This window comes from Entamoeba invadens, assembly GCF_000330505.1.
Source record: "Entamoeba invadens IP1 unplaced genomic scaffold scaff_1105074724785, whole genome shotgun sequence".
Taxonomy (NCBI): domain Eukaryota; phylum Evosea; order Mastigamoebida; family Endamoebidae; genus Entamoeba; species Entamoeba invadens.
Window position 1 is genome coordinate 183,876 of NW_004191902.1, and position 22,274 is coordinate 206,149.

The window sequence follows — 22,274 nt, forward strand, 5'->3', positions numbered from 1 at the left end:
ATCCGCGTCCACACAGTACGGACAAGGAAAGTGGGTGACATGGGGACGCACAAACAGTGGCTGAAAAGTGGACTTCCTTCAAAAAACACTCGCGGCAAATATTTTATTTTGGTAAACGGTGGTGGTCAATGTAGGTCCCGACTTTTTTTAATTATATTTTATTTATTCATTTTTACAACACCACAATAATCACTTTTTTTATTCTAAAAATTAAAATGCATATCAAAAAGTATAGTAAATTTAATTATATTTAATTATACAAATATTGTATTTATACAAATGACTGAATTAAAAAAAATAATAAATTAGAATGATTTTCTAGTACATTTCAATTTTCGAAATCGAAAAGAGTTTTTTTCAGTTTGAAATTGATTGCTTTTCGTTTTGACTTGTCGATTCTGACTTTTGTTGATCTTGTCATTTCACTTGCCGCCGATTGTGAGTCGCTCTCTTTTGTACTTTTTCCGATTTCTGTTTTAGACGAGCAAGAGAACATTTCAGAGGTCTCGCTCTCCAATTTTTCGGGAGATTGGGAAGTTAATTGAATTCTGAGAAAGGAAGAAGATTGTGATTGGGAGAACGGGCGGATGTGGTATTTAGCTTTTTTTAAGATTTGTTTAGTTTTTTTCATCACTTTTCCAAACTCGATCTTGGGGAGATTTTGAAGGAATGAGAGGGTCTGCGAGAAATTTAAACCCAGCAAATCTTTCTTGAGCACTAAAAGGATCCCCACACAAGTGGCTTTGACCAACGGGAAGTTGTCAAGGTCCAAGAAGAAAAAGTCCCAGTAGCGGAGTGTCTCGCTCAACGGGAACTCCATACAACACAACAGTGTCAACCACCGAAAGACAAAGAGTTCTGGGCCAACCCCAATGCTTTTCAGCTTATCGGCATATTGTTTGTCAGTTTTAGTTAGAACGCGTTCAATTTGACTCATCGAGTCTTTAATCCCATTTTTCTGATTATCAAACGATGGGAGAAACCACATCCGCATTTGGTCAATTAACATAAACATACACCCAAACGTCTCCGCCTCGACTTTTTTATAATCAGGTTTGTCTTGAGATGAAGCAAATTGGGTGTAAAACACGTTACAGATATTGTTCATACCTCTAAGGGTCATTACTTTGAATATTATTATAATTAAATTATTAATATTATTATAATAAAACTAATAATAATATTATTAATAACTATTAATATAATAATATGATTAAATTATTAATATTATTAATATTATTATTAATATTATTATAATAAAACTAATAATAATATCATAATTAAATTAATAATTATAATATAATTATAATTAAAAATATTATTATTAATATTATAATTAAATTAATATCAAACAACAAACTGAACATAAGAAACACCCCCATTAACAAGAGATAAGATAAATAAAATACGACGAAATGCTAAATCATGACGAATTGGCTCGTCGCGATTATAGGGAGCGCCTATGACTGTGCGAATGATATCCTTTTCGATAGTTCGCATTCTTTTTGTTTCATCATCGTTTAAATTAAATGTGGAAATTGTGTTTTCAAAAACATTTGTGGCATACTTTGTTTGCCAAGTCGCTTCAAAAACTTTGTCTAAACTCTCTGAAGACACGTTGGGGTATATTTCTCTCACGTACTTTGTGTATTGCCGAAGACAGTTCTCGTCGATAACTTGCCAGTCGTTCTTCAAAGGGGTGTAATATCCTAATAATAATTTCCAGACTTGTGAACGCATATTAAGATCTTCAGGAAGACCACTTTTGAATATCCGTTTCTTCATCAACATCACGTCGATGTAGTCTGTTGAAAAGATATGAGTCCATGAATCATCGCGTTTCTGCATGACTTAATTAGTTCAAGTCTGTTTGATGTGCGTCAAAATCAATTTTTGTCAGACACCACTCAATATAGTTGTTTTATAGTTTTATTTAATTTATTGATGGTTTTTTGAGTAGTTTTCTTTTTTTTTGGGTTGTTTGCTGATAATTCAAAAATTCACAACTTTTCAATTATTTTCAATATTTGGACACTATAGTTTGAATAATTTAATTTATTATTAATTAATAATTAGAACAATAATGTTCTAATTAATAATTGTTGTTTTTGTGTGGCTGAAATTCCCGTTATTTGTCGTGTTTTTTATTAATTACTTTAACGATAATATTATTATTATTTATTGTATTTTTATTTGATAATTTTTAACTATAGTACTATTATATTATTACTAGTAATAGAATTTAAAAAAAATCTATAAAAAGTAATAAATTTAATGGTTGAAATTACCTATCAAAACACAACTTTCACTTTTCCTGTGTACTCAACAAAACTCAACGTTTCAGATGCTTTCAAAATTCCCGAAGATTTTTTCTATTTGACTGACAAGGGTGGTCGTTACAAAACGACATTGCGGAATGGAGATAGTTTAAGAATTAATATTCGAGGGGCGGGAGGAAAAGGGGGATTTGGCGCACTTTTGAAGGACAGCTCGCAACGTGTCGCGAAGGAGAAGTTACCCGAAGATTACTTTGACATGTCCCGTGACCTTGAGACGGGGAAGCGAGTGTATAAAATTCGCGAAGAGGCTGAAAAGGAGGAGAAGAAGCATTTAGAACAAGTCGAAAAGGCGATCGTTGAAAAGCGCGAGGAACAACAAGAGAAAGAGGTCTTAACACAAAAGCAACATCAGATAGAGAAGACGGAACAAACTATAGAAAAACTTCGAACACAGATCCGTGAAGATATCAAAATAGGAGGGATGAAAAGAAAACGCCCTATAAGGGGTGTCGTTCCGCCAAAAATTGGGATAACTCAAGACGGAACGCCAGACACACGAGATTTTGTGGATGAGTTGGATCCATTTTAATAACAATAGTATTAGATAGTATGACTTTAGTTTCTCACATTCCAAAAGAAACTTTCTCCGATAGTAATAAATTAATTCAATTCTATTTTGTTTTATTAAGGATATGAGTGAATCACTCATATCTCAAATGGACGGAATGAACTGACTAATAAAGAATCAATGGCGGTGGAACAAAACGATATAAAAAGCATGGAAAGAGGGTACTGTTGTAAAATCTCCCGGTTCTCCTCTCCTACCTCTGAGAACTCTCTGTATATCCGACCGAATAAAATATACCAACTGGGCTCAGACAAAAGCTCTGCCATCCAACTTGATGACGCCAACGGGGTTGTGTGCACGTTCACGTGCGACAAAGAAGCGAATGTTGTGATGGACGTGAACCCGAACACGACCGAGACGATAAAGATTAACAACAAAGTAGTGCCCAACAAAAACCGGTTAAATCATTTAGACGTGATCTCCGTCGGTGGCGGCCGTCTTCAGTTTTTCTCATTTTTCAATAACGGGAAGGTGAAAATGAACATTGGTGTTCTCCACCGTTTTCTGATCTTTAAGTACCCACATTTTAAAGAAGAACTCAACACTATAGAGGCGCACACGCAGAACATGCGCGAGTACCGCAAAGCATTAAAAAGTCTATTTGATGCTCTAGACAAAAAAGACAAAGATCGCGTCAACAAGTTTCGTGAGGTTTTACGAACGGTACTGACCATCATAATGGACGATAATCCGCCAGGGAAATTACAACTTGAATGTTTAAAATGTGGCTTTGACACCCGATATAACATTCAAAAGACACCGTCAATGCCAAAATCTGCTGTCGTCTCTGTTAACACACTTGGAACGCCTTTAGACACCAATTTGGAGCTTCCAACCACTGAGAAAAAATCGGTGACGAGCGAAAGTAGTGCGGCGCCAACACGAAATTCCATTGCGTTCAACTTCTTTGAGCAAAAAGATAAATCGATGATGGTCGATACCAATGCGTCCGTGTTACTGAACTTTGATAATATCGACGATGGGGACGAGTACGAAGAATTCAAGAATAAGACACAACTGCCGAAGATGCCGAAAGATATCAATTAGGCGTGTTTTATTAATGATTGACTTCAAAGTCTTCGATTTCAACTATTTCATTACTTTTAATTAGAATGAAACTAAAATGAATAGTAACGAAACCCAACTTCCATAGAAAACGAATTAACGGACCAACAAATCAGTAGACTTAAGCATACCCGAACTGCTTGAGGATTTTGACCTTCTCTTCGTATTTCTTGTCAGCCAAGACTTTTTCTCTTGCTTCCTTCATAGCAGTAGTTTTCTTGACTTTTGCTTCGTAGTACTTTTTGCCTCTAGCCTTTCTGATCTCTTCGTCTCTTTTGACGACGTCGGCGTATTTCCATCCGATGGCAGTTCCAAGGGTGCCGAGGAGGGTTCTCTTTCTAGTAGGGTTGTAGTTGTAGATAACAGCGGCTTCAGGGATCGAAGACTTCTTCATCTTGTCGTATGGGGCGGGGCATCCTTCGAAACATTTGACATGAGAAAGAGCAGACTTTCCTCTGAAATTGTGTTTGGGGAGCATTCCTCTGATCGCCTTGTAAACCATCTTGGACGGGGAACGTTGATGATATGGACCTCTCAATGGGTTTGTGTTGACTCTCTTACGTCTGTACATCTCCCACTTGACTAATCTCATGCGGAGGGTTCCACAGACTTCAAGCTGCTCACATCGCACTAAGACAATGCGGCGGCCTAACAACAATTGCTTGGCTACTGTCGAGGCTACGCGACCTAAGACGTGTCCTTTACAATCAACTACTATCACTCTTTTGCGCCCTTCCATGTCTGCAGAATTTCTCAGTTGCCCTAGTCAGTTTGCTCTACTTCTTTTTTCTTTAATTCTTTTACTATTAAGTTTAGGTTATCGGGTTTTTCTTGGCAATTGTTCTATTAATTGTTTTTTAATTTTATTAACTATTATTTGTAGCTTTTTTCGGCTTGTATTTGTTGATTGTTCGTGAAATAATATCGTTGTGATGGTTTGATTTAATTTAATTAAATTTAATTATTTCACTGATATAATAAAGTTTTATATATATTATATTAAAGTTGACTCATATTTAAAATTATAATTGAATGGTATAATCTGTATATAACTAAACTATATTATTGATTATAATTTATTAAATATAAATTACCAATGAAACTAGTATTTTTTTATTATAATAAATTTAAAATAAATTATTTTTGTTTTTTGTTATACATTTTTTATTTCAATAATAACAAATAATAAACAAAATATAATTATATTATTTAAAACCTTTAATTTATCATAATGAAAAAAATAATTGAAAAACCTCAAATATTTAATTTTTTTAAAATTAAAAGAAAATTTGTAAAAAAAGAAAAAAACATAAAAAGTAAATTAAAAAAGAGAATCCGAACTTTAAAATTTAGAAATTTGAGATGGAAGGAACGAAGAATCACTGTTTGTTATTCTGTGATTTTGATTTGTGCGGAATGATGGAAAACTTAAGCGGAGAAATTTGATGACTAACAATCAGGTGAGGTAGTTGTGTTACCCAAAAAGGTGACTGTTAATACAGAAGAGGGTTATGTCCTTAACTTTTTGTCAGCAGCATTGTTGCCAACACCAACCCGGGACAGTGAAGCCAAGATATACATTGTTCTCGAGAATAACCAAAAGAGATTGCTTGCCTTCTTAAGTGAGAAGCTTGGGATCTACCAGGAGAAGATACATTGTGAGGTTAGCGAAGAGAAGGTGATTTTCGAGATGAGAGGGAAGGGAACCGTCCATCTCTTTGGTGTAACTGATGTCACCATCGACGAGTGCTGCTCATGTGACGACATGTGCGATATGGAGGAAGAAGACCCAGAGGACAGTGATTTTGTTGAAAAGGGCGAGGTCGATGAAGGGATGGAGTGTGAGGATGATGATGAGTAAAATACTATTGAGCCACTTTTGAATGATTTGTTTAGGTTTTTTGTGACTTTTTTCATCACTTTTTATTGATTTTAATAATTTTAATTTTCATTCATTTTTTTCTATTAGATTTCTATTTGATATTATTAAAAATTAGTTTATAGTCTTAATATTTTTATTAAGTTTATTACTATTCAAAATAAAAAAAAGAAATGTGTTCTAACTATAAATAAACAGACTCTTTCAATACATGAACTTAAACTTATTCACTTTACAAATGTTAATAGAAAAATGACATATCGTTTGAATTTAACAATTTGTTGCGAGATTAACACACAATGCTGAAAAGATAATTATTTTCTATTGTCAAAAAAAACTAATAATAAAAATTATTAGTTTAATAATAGTTAATAATAATTACTAAGTAAACTATAAAGATAGAAATAGTCAATCGTTTAGATAAAAACCATTAAAAAGCCAATAAAATTAAAACAAATTGAAAAAATTAGAAAATGAATTATAAAACAACTATACAATTAACAATCAATAAGACATGAATAAAAATTAAGTATAAAAAGAAGTCTTTGAAACTGATAAGTCAAGTTGATGTTGGAAGAGTCACTCAGCCAATTGTCAGAATCTGTTTCGTCTTTGAATGACGTGGCACTAAAAAATGTTTTTCGTGATGTTGAAAATGTTTTACACGATTTGGCCCAAGTAAAAACCGTATTAGAGATTTTTGGGGTGAATACGTCGAGTGACGCATCTCTTTTCCTCTCAAGTCATAATCTCAAAGAGAAATATCAATCTGAAATCAAAAAAAGCTATGGACTTGGAACGCCGCTAAAAAATATATACAGCAAACTTTCCCGAAGTTTTGAGGCGAATGACTGGGATGATTTTAGTTTATCGGACGACGATTCGGATGAATATAGTAAACGAAGGGGGGAATTGTCCACTCTTTCTATAGCGAAAACAACACAGACAAGTGACTTGGTAAATGAAAAAGTGTTAATTAATCAAAATGAAGAAACAAACGAAAATATAATAAAAAACCCATTAAGTGTAACAACGAAGGACAACATCCCGATCAGAGATTTTTTACCAGTTGAAATTGAAGTTGATCAGGAAATGGATCTTCTCCGCTCGTGGGTTTCTGCTCAACACCTGTCTGTGTTGTTCGACTCAGATACTGAAAATTGGCGGATGGGGGATAAGGACTTTAGTGAAAAGCTGAGAGGGAAAAATCGGCTGTATGTTGTTGTCAGTGACATTTCCGGGAGTGTGTTTGGTGGGTATGCGGAGCATTATGAGATTGGGATGAGTAACAATAACAAGAATTTTGTTTTTTCTTTGCGGCGAAAAAATGTTATTTGTGCGCAAAAATTTTCGGCTTTGGAAAGTCGTGGTGTTGTCTTCTTGCCAGAAAAAGACGAAGATCAAAGACTTGTCTGCTTTGGTGCGGGATTGTGGGATCTCCAGATCTGTAAACAAAACGCTTTTTGGGTCGGGACGTGTGTTCAGCGATCTTTTGATTACTTGGGATTGGAACAAGCTCTTTGTGGGTCGAGGAATTTCTGCCCACAAAGAGTAGTTGTGTTGCAGTGCGACTGAAATATAATTGTTTTTAACTTAATTTACTAATAAGTATAGTTTTTTTGTATTGTCGAATCATTATAATTATTTATTATTATAATTAAAATTAAAATTTATTGTTTTTTATTGAATATATAATTTGAATAAATAAAAAAAATTCATTTTGTCAAAAAATCATAAGATTGAAATGGGTGGAACGAAAAAATGTATAAGGCGCGAATTTGAGAAGAAAAATATCCAATTTGAAGAATGACTGAAACCGTGGGGACAAAATTCAATAGAAAAATGTTCCAATTGAAGACTCACCTTCACATGAAAGAGAAGACACACGACACAGACTTGAGGACCGCCAAAGCACGAGTAACCGAAAACAAGAAACTGTACAAACAAATTCTTCATTGTGCAGAGGCGTTACCAGTCCAGGCGTTCACTCCAGTCGAAACGATGCGCCAAACAGCCGAAATGATCAACGACAAAAAAGTCGTCGAGATTTTGGAGTCTGTTGGAAAAATTGGGTTTGAAACGATTGAACAGGATTTGGTTGTGCCATTACGAGAGCACATCGAACACTATGACGACGTGCAAAGGAGGATCGATGATTGTCACAAGACTAGAATCGACATGGACAGACACAAAGAGAAGCTTGACAACCTGCTCAAGAAGACCAACAAACAGGGCAGAGTATCCGAGTTCCAAATTAAGTATGACGCGGAGTGTGATAGATACTCCAAAATGCGCTCGGAGATACTCGAAGAGACAAGGTATCTAGACGAAGAAAGAGACACCATTGCGAGACCGATAATGAGCAGTTTGCTGTTGTGTTACACTCTCTACCTTGACACAGTGAACGACAAGTGGCTCCAAATAAGAGACGTGTTGAAAGAAGTTCCTCCCAACTTCAAATTCTCGAAAGAAGAAAACAAAATCGTACCGATGATGGTTACAAAAGAACAGACTAAGCCGCTTTGCACGGTCCAGAGTTTGTACGATTTTGACGCAACTCAAGAAAATGAGTTGTCGTTAACTGAAGGAGATGTTGTGGATGTGCTCGAGGAGAACGGAGATTGGTGGTATGGCGAGATCAACGGGAAACGTGGGTACTTCCCCTCGAATTATGTCAGAACGATTTGATATGTTCTGTGTAGTCCAAGTAAACTATGGTTTGTAATTTCATTCAAGTTACCAAACAAATAAACATGAAATAAATCTCAATGAGTACATTCCACACGAATGCTTTGGTTGTCAACGTTAATATCGCCAACTGTTCCGCACTTTATACCAAACCCAGAACCGACAACAGGGTTATCAATTTCCAACGTTGCGACATCTTCTGTCACGTTTGCCTTGTAGTGTGTTGATAAAACCATGTCGTCCAACAACGTATACTGTTGTATTACAAGGATCTGTAGCTCGTCTTCATTTGCAAATTTTTTGGTAGAGAATATTGTATCATCCATCCCGTTAATATCAATACTCGACACAAATTCTTCGACAAAAGCGCCAGCGCCGAGTTTTGTAATGTTTCCGACAATATTTCGTTGTTCTGTAACGAAGTACTCTCCTTGGCACTTTACTCCCAAGAAGCACTTTTTCGTCATTTTCCCGTCGATGTTTTCTGACATGAACGAATTTCCTGAGTAAACCGTGTTTTCGCAGTTCTGTGAAACGCATTTTCCAATAGGGAAGAACTCCTTAAACGCCAGTTTAGTCGCTTCTTTGTCGACGAAGTACGTTCTTTTCAAAAAGTTGTTATTGCACTCTACAAAGGTTGTATTGTCATATTGTGTATTGCAGCTGCAATGGAATTCTTTAATTGGTAATTTACACTGTTCATCAGATGCTTCAAATTGCATGAAAGTTGCTACATTCATTTCGACATGAGTTGTATAACTTGCGGAGTTGTTATCATTTGTTTTATTTTGAAAGTTTTCACAGTCCATTTTTGTGTATAAAATAGTCTGCACTTCCGTCTGTGTGTTTTCGATATATTTATGAACGACGAACTCAATAAAGGAATCAAAGGAGAGATGTTCCTTTTCACTTTGAGTGATGACCGCAGTCTTGGAGTTGTCAGTGCAATTATCTGTGAGTTCAACATCAACTGTTTTTGTAGTGTTTTGACAATCAGAGCTGTTGTATACATTTAATATTATTTTATCTTCTTGTATATTACGTGTATATTGAATTGAAGTACCATCTTCTGTTGTGAATGGAATGCATCGATTGATTGGAAAGACTTCTTCGTATTGAATTGATACACATGCAACATCAGAGTAATAAGCTTTGAGATAATATTCAGTGTCTTTTTCATTACTAGATGATGACGTGTCAAAAGATGAATTGTTAGAGTCACTGGATTCTGTTGATTCTTCTGAAGGATATTGACTCTCACTTTCTGAGGAATTTTGTTCGGAAGATGTGGTATTTGAGTCACTTCCAATTGAATTTGACTCTGATGAAGTACTTTGTTCCTCGGAAGATTGATTTGAGTATGATGATTGACCACTTTGATCCGATGAAGAATCACAAGAAGAAGAGTTATTATAAGGTTCTTCACTTGATTGATTAGACTCTTCTGATAAAGAAGAAGATTCATTGGAGTATGATGATTGACCACTTTGGTCGGATGAAGTGTAACTAGAAGAAGAGTTGTTATAAGGTTCTTCACTTGAATTATTTGAATCATCTGAATAATTTGAGTTGTTTGAATTGTTTGAATAATCAGAAGTAGTAGAATAACTCTCACTGTCTTCATTTGACTGATTTGATTGGTTAGATTCTTCTGATAAAGAAAAAGACTCATCTGAAGAACTTGTCTGTGTAGAAGAAGACACTTCAGGTTCATGATCCACACAAGTATTTGTTAGAGTATCTACCCAATACCCACTTTGACATTTTGCACATTTGTTATCACTTGTGCATTCAATACACTTCCCTTGATCATTATCACACTTAAAGCAATGCCCATTATCTAGATAAGCACCATCAATACATTCTCTACACGTCTCACTGGTGAATGTACAGTAATTACAATATCTAATAGCAGTACACATCGCACATTTCGTTCTCATGTCTTTGTCATAGTACTTATTAGTATTCGATTTACATGTGCTACATGACAGAGAATCATTCGACATACAATCTTCACACGTCTCTACCATACTCGTGTCACACTGAGAACTGTATGTAATCGTTAATAAGAAAAGAATCAAGGGACACACTATCATATACTACTCTATCTGCTTTTGTTTTCTTCAGTCATCATTTATATAGAAAAACTCCTCTAATAATTTTCAACACGATTTTTCTTAACGCTCGTAAAGTGACAAATTCTATTTTATATTGTTTATTTTATTATTAAATAAAACTATTCCAACTTTCTGAAGTGTCGAAAAATTTCTTGAAAATGATTTATTGTTTCTTTATAATTATTATTTATCATTACAAAACTATTTAAATAGTTATTTATTGAGAGTCTTGTTATTTCTGATTATTTGTTTGCAAATATAGTTTATTTATAAGAAATATATTATAATTTATTTATGAGAAATTAAATTAAAAACAATCAAAAAACGAAAAAACGAAAAATTTTGAGTCGGCAAAACCGTCATTTTTGATTATTTTTTCATAACAAAAATAACGAATTGCCGAAGAAATTAAACTCTTACAAATTAGAAATTTAGTTACAATTCTATTATAGTTTTTTTAATTAAACTTTACTAAAAAAATATTTATCAAAAACTTTTTAGAAAATTTTTTAATTTTTTAATTTTTTAATTTTTTAATTTTTTAATTTTTTAATTTTTTAATTTTTTAATTTTTTAAAAAATAAAAGAAAATTAAAAAAAAATTTTTTTTCAAACAATTTCAAATTATTTTAATTAAAAATTATAAAAAAAACATCTAGAAAAGCCGAGAAAGTCTAAAAATTGTATAAAAATTTATATTTTTTTTTTGTCTTTTTTTTCATCTATTAATGTTCAAAATTTCAAAAAGAGTATCCACGTCAAGTCAGATTGGGAAAAGTGAATTCTCTCTGATATTGCATTTCAAACAAAATGTATTAAATGATATACTATAATATATTATTTTAAATGATACAATAAAAGAGAGATAGACAACAACGATATATAAAAGCCAAACTCAATCAAATCAAGACCAATGTCAACAACAGATAACACTGCTTTTACCAAAGAAGAAGTGATGTCTTTTAAAGAGCAGTTATTAAGTAATGAAGGGTGGAAGAAATTAACAAAGGAAGGAGAGGATCCTGAAGTGTATTCCAAAGCAAATGAGAACAAATTATTTACATTTAAGATCATCACTCATCAATTAAAAGATCTCGAGCCGGTTGAGATTTTTAATGCGCAGAACGACACGGCTTACGTTTTGTCCTTAAAAAGTGTAATAGTGAATAAAGAAGTGTTAGAAAAGATAGACGACTGTAATGAAATCATTTATCAAACTCAAAAAATGGCAATGTTAGATCCTCGTGATTTTGTGTTAAAAACGATTCGCTATCACAATAAAGATATGACAGAATTCATCACTTATTGTAAATCAGTCGATAATACTATTCCTATTAAAAAAGGAACTATTAGAGCTACAGTATACATCCAAGGCGGCTTAATCACTAAATCTGAAAAAGAAGGAACGACAGTTTACACAACTTCTTGCGTCGACTTGGCAGGAAATGTCCCACAAGCTATTATGGGCGAAACTATGACAAAAAAGATTTCTAAGAAAATGGTCACTAAAATTAAAGAAAACGTCCTCAACTACCCAAAGTGGGAGGAACAACACAAGGACGTCGAAAAGACGTGGCTCAAAACTCTCGACTGGATGAATTGAAGGGACACTATTTATAGTTTATTATAATTTGTTTTTACTATAATCAGTTCGAGTAATAAATATAAAAATATAGTTAATTTTATTATTTATTATAATTATTTATTTTTAATTATTCATTATAGTAAGAAATAAGATAAGATATCGGTTAAGAAAAGAAATAAGTACTCAGTTTTTTTCTATGTTTATTGATTTTGCTCACCGATATTTTTTTATATGGTTTATTTAAAAAAACTTTAATTTAAATATAGTATAATAATAGTTTTGTCATTGTTTTACAAAAAGAGAAAAACAGAAAACCTAAAAATGTTATGACTTTTCTTCGAAAAATCAGTTTTTTCAAAATAAAAACAAACATAATAAACCAATGTTATTATAGTATCAATACAATAAATTATACCATTAATACACCAAATAATAAACGAAGTGGATTAACTTATTGAAAACAAAAATCGTATCTCTGAAACTCAACACGAAAAGACAAAAATTTCCAAAATTCCACTTTTTTGAGAAAATGCCGAACCCTACAAAGAAAAAACAAAGGAAGTATACTAGGGTTATGCAATGAACTGAAGAAAAGAGAGAAACCGACTTGGAGGAAGTGGTCCTGCGATATATAAGGGCGTTTGAATTCTGAGAAACACAGAAGTACGATGACCGACAAGAAGACAACAACACCAAAAAAGGTTCAAAGTGATGCGACGAAACCGAAGAAAGTTGCCGATGATTCGAAGAAACGCGAAGTCAAGAAGAACTTTGACTCCTATGCGCTTTACATCTCACGAGTTCTGCGCTCCGTCTTCCCAGACATTGGAATCACACTCCCATCGGTCAGTGTGATGGACTCTTTCGTCAGAGACGTGTTCGAGAGAATCGCTATCGACGCCTCAGCACTCTCAAGAAACTCTGGAAAGGCAACAGTCACACAAAAGGAAATCGAAACAGCTACAAAACTCATCTTACGTGGTGATCTCTCTAAACATGCACTTTCTGAAGGAAATTCGGCTGTTCTTAGAGCACAAGGCAAAGCAATCACTACCAGCGCCTCTAACTAATTTATGTTCGTTGTTATTAATATTATTATTATATAGATTATTATCTATACCATTTTTTAAATATTTACTATTCTTATTTTTTTTTAATATTAATACTAAAATACTATTATTTAAAAACACTATGAGAAAATACTATTACTGTACTATTGTACTCAATTCTTTTTCGTATAATTTATTGTTATTCTTATCATATATTATAATTTAATAATACTCCATTTGAAAAGTAATTTAAATATTTTATAGCCATTTGCCAAAATTTCACAAACCGTAATGGTTGGCAAATTTTGAAAAAGGTGATAATTTGCCAAATTATAATTGTAGTGAAAAAACTATATTTTTTAGTTAAATTAATTTATATATATCGATTCCCTTATCTGTATAGAAAAATAAATTATAATTTATACATAATAAAATAATATATTATTTGATTTTTTTTTCAATTGTGACGACTTTATGGGAATTAACAAAAATGTTTTAAAATAATCTTAACCATATTTGTAAAATGCCAAAACAAAAAAATGAACAATTTATGATGAATAAAAAACATACAATCATTTATTTTAAATTATTGAAATTAAAATATGTTAAACCACTTTTATGAATATGTTTGTTTGCGTATTTGATGATTTACATTGTAAGTTGTATTGTATCTCAATTATTAATAAAAATGAATAATTGATTATTGTCACTCAGAACAACATTTCATCATTTTATTGTTAACAACTTTAAAATTTCAAATAATAATGCATTCAATTTTTAGATGATGTAAATTAGGTTTAATATCTTATGTGTATGTACATGGGAGCTTTAAGTCTTACATATAATTTTAGTTAACTATGATATTCTCTTTATTTTAGTGTTATCATTTAAAGATAACACTAAGTTGTTTAGTGTTATCTTTGATGTTACATGTTTACATACTTAAAAGTTACCACATTTTATTTTTTAAGCTGTTTTTTAATAAAAACATTATGATTAACCGGCCAATAGTATTTTTTTTCTTTGGCAAAATGCACGAGACGCAAAAAATTGCGTTTTTTTTTCTATAAATATAAAAATGAGAAAAAAATTCTAAAAATAATTTACATATAAATTTGCTATTGTATGAAGAGGCATCTTTCAGCAGTTTTCACATTACAACAAGAGACCAGACACTAGGTTTTTACAATTATTCTAATGCGATTTTAGCTTTAGGTCTGAAACATAATCGACCAATTTTTTTCCCAGACACTAGTAATGAGTAGAAAAATCTTTATCATAACTGTGACAACATCGGAGCAGCAAGACAAACTTATTACAATTAAATTTTTCGTTGATTTGTGCGGCAGAATGGGTTTACAAAAGAATTGTTAGTTATTTTATTTAAAAAAAATCTAAAAATAATTTTACACATTTTATCTAAACAAAAACAATAACCAAAATTTCAATTATATTTTTTTAAACGCGTTTTTTTGCGTCTCGTTTATTTTAATCAGTTAACAGTGATATCTTTTATACTAAATTTTTATTTAATATTTTAAAATTGATAATCAATAGTTGACTACTTTAAACATTTTCGTTTATGAAGTGGTGTTATTGAAATATAGTTGTAATAATTGTCTGTTGTAATAAAAAAGATAAAACGATAGTCAAAAAAATCGATTATATACAATGTTAAGCTTAAATGAATTCAACAAAAAGTAGTTTAATGTAACTTTTTGTATTAATGATTTTTGTGTGCTGACTATTATTTCTTCTTTTTACCAACATGTTAAGTGTTGTTTTTGTGTGTGAAATTGCTTTAGTATTTTTGATAATTATATTTATTATAATGTATGGTTGTTTTTCTAATAGTGAATGGTTTTCAAATGGTTGTAAATAATTAAAAGTAATAGTAAATGATATTGAGGTATGTAATTATTTGGCTAATTTTCAGGTTAATAATATTTTAGAAAAGACTTATTATTATTATTATTATTCTTATTATTATTATTATTATTATGATAATTATAATTATAATTATAATTATTATCACTCTTTACTTTCAATACAGAAACCAAACATTAAGTGAGAACCAATTAATTATTGAGTAAAGAATATCATTTGTTGTTATTGGTCACTCAGAAGAGTATCGAAAAATCATGGATTGTCATTCAACTTTTTCATCATTGTGGCGATTAGATGACAAATTTTTTTGTTTTTATACCCAACCTTTGTTTTTTCCATAAATTTTTTTAATTATTTTAATACTATTTAAACTATACACATTTTGAAAATACAAGCCAAAAATCAACTGATTAAATTAATAAATACTTTTTTCCTATTTCTATTTTAGATATAGACAATTCTAGTAAATATAATAATTTTATTATAAAATAACTATTGTCAATAATGTATTTTTGTTATACAACGAATAGATAACTGGTTTGTCATTTAAAAAAAAATTTTTCTTTAAATAAATATTTAAATAAACAATTTAATATTAAAATAACTTTTAATATTAAAAAAAATAATTATACATTCAACTTTATGACAAATAGATGCTTATTTGTGTTAAAAGAGACACTTTTGACTGGTATTGTTGATTTCGAAAATGTGTTGGAGTTCATTATCATTTCATTGTATTATAATTGTATTATATTTAATTAGTTATATCAATTATTAAATAGACAATATTTGAATAGAAGATGATTTTTTAATTACTTTTGGCTGGAATTGTTTAAGGTCTTTGTGATGCAAATGAGTTCCTTCCAACAAAAACCACTCACCTTCTCCTCTGATGGAGAAAGTGAGTGTGTGGTTTGTTATTGTCGACAGTATCTCTAAAAAGAGTATTGTAACTAAAAGTATAAAAAAGAAAACAATAAGTAAATTAAATACAAAAGCATCAAACTCTAGTCTTAAAACCATAAGCTGAATAAGAATTGAATAAAAAGAAAGTGAAACATGTGAGTAGAAAATACAGACTGCGGTTAGTCGTCGTCTGCCAGGAACGAAGACTTTTTCATGAAGTCGTGGAGAGACTCGAGGTCGAGATCGTCATCTCTTCGAAGTTTTCTCATCGGCGCGTCCATAGCGTCGTTGAGCATAGCGTCTTGTGCGAGTGATTCTGGGAATGGGATTTCAGGCATTGAATCTGCCTTACTTGCTTTTTCCAGGATCATATGATCCTTTCGTTCCACGTCACTCATTTGCTTTGTCAATCTCTCAAACCTTTCCGGTTTCTCAATCTTCTCATTTTTTTTGGAGTAACAACTCAACCCGTTGTTGTCTTTTTTGAGAGGTTGTCTATGAAGTTTCTGAGATGGGAAGAACGGCTGCGCCTGTTGGGAAAGCTTGAACTCGGTGAATTTTTGAGTTCCCTGGAGATTGGGTGTGTTGACATTTTGACAACGTGTGGCGGAAAGGGGGGATTGATGAGGCGAAATTTGGAAGGGGGTGAATGAGTAAGGGGTGTTGCTCGAGCTCGACTTGAAAGCACTCAAATGCGACGAGTATTGAGGCGTCGACATATCAGGAGACGAATGAAGAGCTTTAAACGACCTTTTCTTCTCCTTTTGCTCGTCCTTCTCTTGCCCTCTGTCTTGATACTTAAATGTGAAAGAAGGGTCAGAAGACTCCCGAGCATTCTTTTGATCCTTTAATAAGTCTCGTGACGGCTCGCGGAGCAACGGTTTGATTGACATCGAGGACGCATTGAAAGATTCTTTCTTTGTCGGGATGGAATTCTCCGATAATTCCACTGTGATGATTTGTCCGTCCCAATTTGAGTTGTTCTCCGCTGTAATTGCGTCGGTGGGGGATAACGTGTTGTCGTATTTAACAAAGGCGTACGCCGTTGTCTCTGTTGTTCGATTAATGATCGTCACTTTTTCGATGACGCCGTACTGATTAAAACGGCGCTCAATTTGTTTTTGCGTCGCTTGGAGCTTTGAAAGGTTACCGATAAAAATTGTGTATTTGTCTGCTTGGCTAGCTCTGTGGATTTGAGACCGCGCCCATTCCACAACGTAGTTCTTTTTGAATTTGTGATACTTGATGTGAGTGTTATTTATTTAAGAGCTCATTCCACCACTTTCAAAATGGGTTTACTCATTTGGTAGTTGAATTACCATACATAATAGTACTTTGTATTATTATGTCTGGTACTTTAAGACCGAAAAAGGTATTACACAGAACAAACATTATAACAACTGACGGCATCATCTCTATAGACAAATTTGACAAATCCACACCCTTTTGATTTCTTCGTCTCTCTGTCGAAGATGATCGTAGCTTCGTCGACTTGCCCGAACTTCTCGCACTCCTCTCTGAATTGTTGTTGTGTGACTGACCCGCCCATTTTCGCAAAGAAGAGAGTCATTTGAGTCTTAGCTTTTTCTACTCTGATTTGGTGCCCATCTATATACACAGGCACCTTCTCTAGTGCCTTCAAGACTCCATTGTCCGTTGCAAATTGGATATACGCCGAGTTTCCTTTGCTCTGTGGTTGTAACGTGACTCGTAAGATATCGTCGAAACTCTTCCATGTAAGTTCTTTCAAAAGACATAACAAAACCAAACTGAAAATGTTTCTCGTAAACGAAGATCACTAATAGAAGTGGGAAGGTTACTCACGTATAAGACACTCTGGTCGCATTGAACATACTCTTGCATCAGTTTTTGCTCTTCACAGTTCTGCGTTCCGTTTAGTCACTCACCCTTTCAAATCTACCGTGGTACTATACTTCTACTATATTTTTACTATCAGTAGTCACTCTTTTTGGTTGGACATTTGTAAAGCCAATTGCTATGTTGCTATTGGTGATTTTCTTCTTGCTATAAAAGAAGTACTAGATAAGTACTAGATATTACTATTAAATTGTAGCATTCTTCTCTTACTTTTTCTTTATTCAAACCAGTGGTACTATTAATATCGGAACTTCTGATTTTGATCAAATGTTCCCGATGATGTAAATGTTTTTTGATGTGTTCCAATAGTTTTCGGCTTTTATAAATAATAGAAAGAAATTATTACATTTTATGTGTTCGATACTTCACCAACTCAAATGTCCCGATTCATTAGGGGTTTCAAATGTCGCAAAAAAATCAACACAAATCAAGGATTAGAGGTTACTAGTTAACAATGGTTTGTTTAACTATATGTTTGTTTCTATCAACCACAATATTTTTAGTAGTCGGGTTCCTATTTTTGAATTCTCAACAAAATAACAAAAACCATAGATATACTATTAATTATAGTTATTGATAAATAAAAAAAAGACAAATAGCCACACCATTCCATGATTTGGTTCTTTCAAATTTCCTGTTTTTGTGAATTTGTTTAATTATTATTTTTTATCATTTGATTACTCTAATTAATTCTCCAAGAAGTTAACCTTCTACTCTCAAAAATATAATAAATTTTACTACAATTTATTACTACAATTATTCAAAAAATGAAATTTCAAAAATAACAAGAAAATAAAACTATAAATAACCAACAAAATAGTAAAAAGAGAAGGTCCAAAACATCATTCAATTTTTAATCACTGGCACCTTGTTTTCCGGGAAGTACTCGGCTCGAATGAGTCTCATATTAAACCATCTCAAGTTAAGTACTGAAAATGCTTTTTGAGTATCTAAAGCTGTTTCACAAACGACATAGACGACGCCTTTAGGGTGATGGATATCGACAATCACGTCTTTCACGCGGCAGTATTGCTTTAATTCCTCGAACACATCATCCCTCAATTCCGCCTCAAATCCACTTTTTTCTTTTGCTAAAGAGAACATGTTCTGAACAAATAAGGCTTTTCGACCCTCTTTATTTTCTTGATCAAACACCGTTCCGCCACCCTGCAATCTTTGCATCATCATCTCTTTTGTTCTTTGCGCTAATAACTTCTCATCATCTTCATTGATACAATCTGACCCATTCTCTTTCACCGAAAAGACTTCCCACTTGACGTTTCCGAATTTTCGGCCGTCGTATAACTCAATAGCTTTTTTAGCTTGTTTTATAGTTTCGAATTCTATAAGTGCGCAATTGAAATCTCCATCTCTTTTCAACTCTCTTTTGACGATCGTTCCGGTCACTCCAAAGACCTGATTAATATCGTCCAAATCTAATTGTTTAATTAAATTTCTAACTCGAATAGTTTTACTTTCCAGTGGCAAAGCAGCCACTGTTGACACGTTTCTATTTTGTTGAGAATTTGAATCGGCCACAAACAAAGGAATTCCTTCTTTAAAAAATTTCCCACTCATATTTATAGCTTTATTAGCTTCTTCTATAGTTTGAAACTCCACATAACCAAACCCTCGCGAATGTTGAGTGATTTGATCGATGATTTGTTTAACCGTCACTACCGTTCCGGCAGACTTAAAAAATGAGATGATCTCACTGTCTGTCGCTTCCGTCGTTAAGCCACGTACAAAGACGGTACGACGTTCTCTTTCCAGCTGCTCTAATATCGAGTTCCGTTCATTTTGCTCCTCACGATCCCGGCTCTCCTCATGACGCTCTTCTGCTTTCTCCTTGTTGAATCGGTCTCTCCGCTTCCAGCTCTCACCCCTTTCACGGGACGAACTCCGGCTTCTGCGCTCATGGTCCATAGATATCTCTAAATTAATTAGTGCCATTTCTTGGGGTGAAAAGAGATCACGAATCTTAGGTATATTTATTGTCACGTGTGAGGTGATTTTCCTAAAAATAGACCAAAAAAAGACACAAATACACAAGTTACTGAGACGTCAGCGAAGAGACGGTGAGGCCATATCCACCGAAGCTTCCATTAATAAATGAGTCGTTTTGTTCCTGTTGATATTCCTCCATCCCCTCATAGTTCTGTGTACCGTTCTGATTTCCTTGTGTATTTTCCTCATTGCTTCCAGTCATTTGCATCTGAGTCTCTAGATTTCCCTGTGTTATAGAAAGTTGTTGCAACTGGAGGGGGACATTATTTAGTATCTGAGGGCTTTCCAAGACGTAGTCAGTATTTTGGATATTGTTCATTTGATTCAGAGAGAGCTTGCCGATCTTGAAATTGAGTTCTCCGGTTGGATTAATGAGTTTTGCGTCCAAATCTGCTTGTTGTACCTTAATAGGAGAGTTCTGGAGTACTGGCAAAACGACGCCATTACAGAATTTAGTAGTATCCATAACAGTGAAGCAGTTAAAATTAAATCTATTGCAGTCTTTAATATCGACATTTCCTAAAGAGTTTTCGATCTTTCTTAAGATGAATTCATTTTCTTCAATAAGCTTCTGTGGGTCTCTTGTGATCAATCCCGCAGTGTTCTGTGGTGTTATACTTTTTCCTTTAGTAGGTCTTTTATATCTTGGAGAGTCATAGAAAGCTTCTCCATGTTCTCTTGCACTCTTAGGAGTTCGTGGAGATCTTGAAGGTGAATCTCTTCGAAGACGTTCACTTTTAGCTCGTGGACTTAAAGTACTTTTAATGAAGTCTTCCCATGTCGTGATCTTTTTCTCTTCTATTAATTTCATATATTGAAGTCGTAAAGAGACGTCGCGAAGACGTTTAGTAGGTAAGTTAGTTAGTAACAAAGCTAATCGTTTAAACTCCGTATAACTCTCCGCTGGGTATGTCACTAAATTCTCATTCAAAACACTCTGCTCAGCTTCACTCCATGACGCTATCGTCTCCATCTCCATCGTCGAATTAAAGCGACTCGTTGCTTTGATTCGACTCATCCCACGTTTGCTACTCTCGGCTCGTGACATCTTTTCTACTTTTTTAAATGGAACTTATTTCCTATTATAAAATCCTCATCTTTGCCGCTAATTTTTACTTCAGCAAAAACACGAATCCCCAGTTGGGTAATTCTTATCTAATTTCTTCAAAGGGTTTTTTGGAAGAAAAGTTACCTAATTTTAAAGGATATTGGCATCGGCATTACTTGTATCGTGGTAACGGTGGTTCTTTGTTGCCTTCGAATTAATTCATAAATGAGTAATATACTATAAACATTCTATCGTTTATTAGTAACGATTATCGTATTGAAAAAAGTATTATATGTTTAATTAATAATATAGCATTTTTAATTAAGTCGTTCAATGAATGGTAGTTGTTTTTATAATTGTTTTTATTATTTAAATGATTAACTTGGTAATTAATACAATAAATGTTTTTTATATTGTTTTTTTGGTGGTTGGTAATAGAAGGTTGAAACAAAAACAGACTCCATTCTATTTATTAAAAAAATTATAATTTGATAATTAGAATGTTATTCTTTTTACTATACTATCTTTTTAACCATTTTATCAAATAAACTACGATTTGATAAATGTACTACAAACTTAATTATAACTTATAGAATTGTCTTTTTTTCAAAAATCAATTTTTTGATTGAATTAATAAAAATAGTATTTTTTGTTATAATTTTTATTACTTTATAGAAATCATATGATATTGCTATTTTCCAATGTTGGTTTGTAACTTTTTTATGTCATTGTTTTTAAATCATAAAAATGTAAATTATAAAATATAACATTTGTTATCTTAGATTTTTTAAGTTTTTTAACATTTCAAAATAAAGTTAAAACAATTTGTATTTTTAAAAAGTGTTGAGGTATTGCTTTTTTTTAATAATATATTATTAATATAATTTATTCAAATTTGATAAAAACACAAATTAAAAACAACAATTAAATTCTAATTTAAATTATTAAATACAATTATTAGATTTGTATAAATTTTTTATTATAAATAAATTATACCCTCAAATTGTATTAAATATTTATAATACATAATAATACATAATATTAATACATTTTTAGTTATTTAAAAATAATCAAAAAAATAAAACATTTCAAATCTTGTTTATTAAAAACAAAGTTAATATTATCTTTTTAATTATTAAAACTAGTTAATATATTAACTATTACTTATCTAAATATAATAATTCAAAAAAAAAGAAAAAACAAAATCATTTCTTTGCGAGTGATGCAAAATCGATCATTTCTGTTTTTTTCTTTTTAC

General features: G+C 32.4%; 13 protein-coding genes across 13 annotated transcripts; 7 read left to right on the forward strand and 6 right to left on the reverse strand.

Annotated features, from left to right (window-relative positions):
• Positions 1–328: 328 nt before the first annotated feature.
• EIN_162190 (hypothetical protein) lies at positions 329–1,848 on the reverse strand (the record flags this gene model as incomplete). Its single annotated transcript, XM_004185883.1, has 2 exons — positions 329–1,112; positions 1,361–1,848. 2 exons carry the CDS (start codon positions 1,846–1,848, stop codon positions 329–331), a joined length of 1,272 nt encoding a protein of 423 aa, XP_004185931.1.
• Positions 1,849–2,274: 426 nt separating this feature from the next.
• On the forward strand, positions 2,275–2,868 carry EIN_162200 (hypothetical protein; the record flags this gene model as incomplete). Its single annotated transcript, XM_004185884.1, has 1 exon — positions 2,275–2,868. The coding sequence occupies one exon, from the start codon at positions 2,275–2,277 to the stop codon at positions 2,866–2,868; it is 594 nt and encodes a 197-aa protein (XP_004185932.1).
• Positions 2,869–3,057: 189 nt separating this feature from the next.
• On the forward strand, positions 3,058–3,954 carry EIN_162210 (hypothetical protein; the record flags this gene model as incomplete). Its single annotated transcript, XM_004185885.1, has 1 exon — positions 3,058–3,954. The coding sequence occupies one exon, from the start codon at positions 3,058–3,060 to the stop codon at positions 3,952–3,954; it is 897 nt and encodes a 298-aa protein (XP_004185933.1).
• A 139-nt stretch (positions 3,955–4,093) lies between these two features.
• Positions 4,094–4,711, reverse strand: EIN_162220 (60S ribosomal protein L16, putative; the record flags this gene model as incomplete). Its single annotated transcript, XM_004185886.1, has 1 exon — positions 4,094–4,711. One exon carries the CDS (start codon positions 4,709–4,711, stop codon positions 4,094–4,096), a length of 618 nt encoding a protein of 205 aa, XP_004185934.1.
• A 623-nt stretch (positions 4,712–5,334) lies between these two features.
• Positions 5,335–5,833, forward strand: EIN_162230 (hypothetical protein; the record flags this gene model as incomplete). The annotated part of the gene is made up of 2 exons (XM_004185887.1): positions 5,335–5,356; positions 5,433–5,833. The coding sequence occupies 2 exons, from the start codon at positions 5,335–5,337 to the stop codon at positions 5,831–5,833; spliced, it is 423 nt and encodes a 140-aa protein (XP_004185935.1).
• A 1,110-nt stretch (positions 5,834–6,943) lies between these two features.
• Positions 6,944–7,426, forward strand: EIN_162240 (hypothetical protein; the record flags this gene model as incomplete). Its single annotated transcript, XM_004185888.1, has 1 exon — positions 6,944–7,426. One exon carries the CDS (start codon positions 6,944–6,946, stop codon positions 7,424–7,426), a length of 483 nt encoding a protein of 160 aa, XP_004185936.1.
• A 231-nt stretch (positions 7,427–7,657) lies between these two features.
• On the forward strand, positions 7,658–8,539 carry EIN_162250 (hypothetical protein; the record flags this gene model as incomplete). Its single annotated transcript, XM_004185889.1, has 1 exon — positions 7,658–8,539. The coding sequence occupies one exon, from the start codon at positions 7,658–7,660 to the stop codon at positions 8,537–8,539; it is 882 nt and encodes a 293-aa protein (XP_004185937.1).
• Positions 8,540–8,616: 77 nt separating this feature from the next.
• EIN_162260 (hypothetical protein) lies at positions 8,617–10,569 on the reverse strand (the record flags this gene model as incomplete). The annotated part of the gene is made up of 1 exon (XM_004185890.1): positions 8,617–10,569. The coding sequence occupies one exon, from the start codon at positions 10,567–10,569 to the stop codon at positions 8,617–8,619; it is 1,953 nt and encodes a 650-aa protein (XP_004185938.1).
• Positions 10,570–11,569: 1,000 nt separating this feature from the next.
• Positions 11,570–12,259, forward strand: EIN_162270 (hypothetical protein; the record flags this gene model as incomplete). The annotated part of the gene is made up of 1 exon (XM_004185891.1): positions 11,570–12,259. One exon carries the CDS (start codon positions 11,570–11,572, stop codon positions 12,257–12,259), a length of 690 nt encoding a protein of 229 aa, XP_004185939.1.
• A 650-nt stretch (positions 12,260–12,909) lies between these two features.
• On the forward strand, positions 12,910–13,311 carry EIN_162280 (histone H2B, putative; the record flags this gene model as incomplete). Its single annotated transcript, XM_004185892.1, has 1 exon — positions 12,910–13,311. One exon carries the CDS (start codon positions 12,910–12,912, stop codon positions 13,309–13,311), a length of 402 nt encoding a protein of 133 aa, XP_004185940.1.
• A 2,951-nt stretch (positions 13,312–16,262) lies between these two features.
• On the reverse strand, positions 16,263–17,946 carry EIN_162290 (RNA-binding protein, putative; the record flags this gene model as incomplete). The annotated part of the gene is made up of 3 exons (XM_004185893.1): positions 16,263–17,324; positions 17,474–17,587; positions 17,854–17,946. The coding sequence occupies 3 exons, from the start codon at positions 17,944–17,946 to the stop codon at positions 16,263–16,265; spliced, it is 1,269 nt and encodes a 422-aa protein (XP_004185941.1).
• Positions 17,947–18,807: 861 nt separating this feature from the next.
• EIN_162300 (protein HRB1, putative) lies at positions 18,808–19,887 on the reverse strand (the record flags this gene model as incomplete). Its single annotated transcript, XM_004185894.1, has 1 exon — positions 18,808–19,887. The coding sequence occupies one exon, from the start codon at positions 19,885–19,887 to the stop codon at positions 18,808–18,810; it is 1,080 nt and encodes a 359-aa protein (XP_004185942.1).
• A 127-nt stretch (positions 19,888–20,014) lies between these two features.
• On the reverse strand, positions 20,015–21,016 carry EIN_162310 (hypothetical protein; the record flags this gene model as incomplete). Its single annotated transcript, XM_004185895.1, has 1 exon — positions 20,015–21,016. One exon carries the CDS (start codon positions 21,014–21,016, stop codon positions 20,015–20,017), a length of 1,002 nt encoding a protein of 333 aa, XP_004185943.1.
• Positions 21,017–22,274: the final 1,258 nt, after the last annotated feature.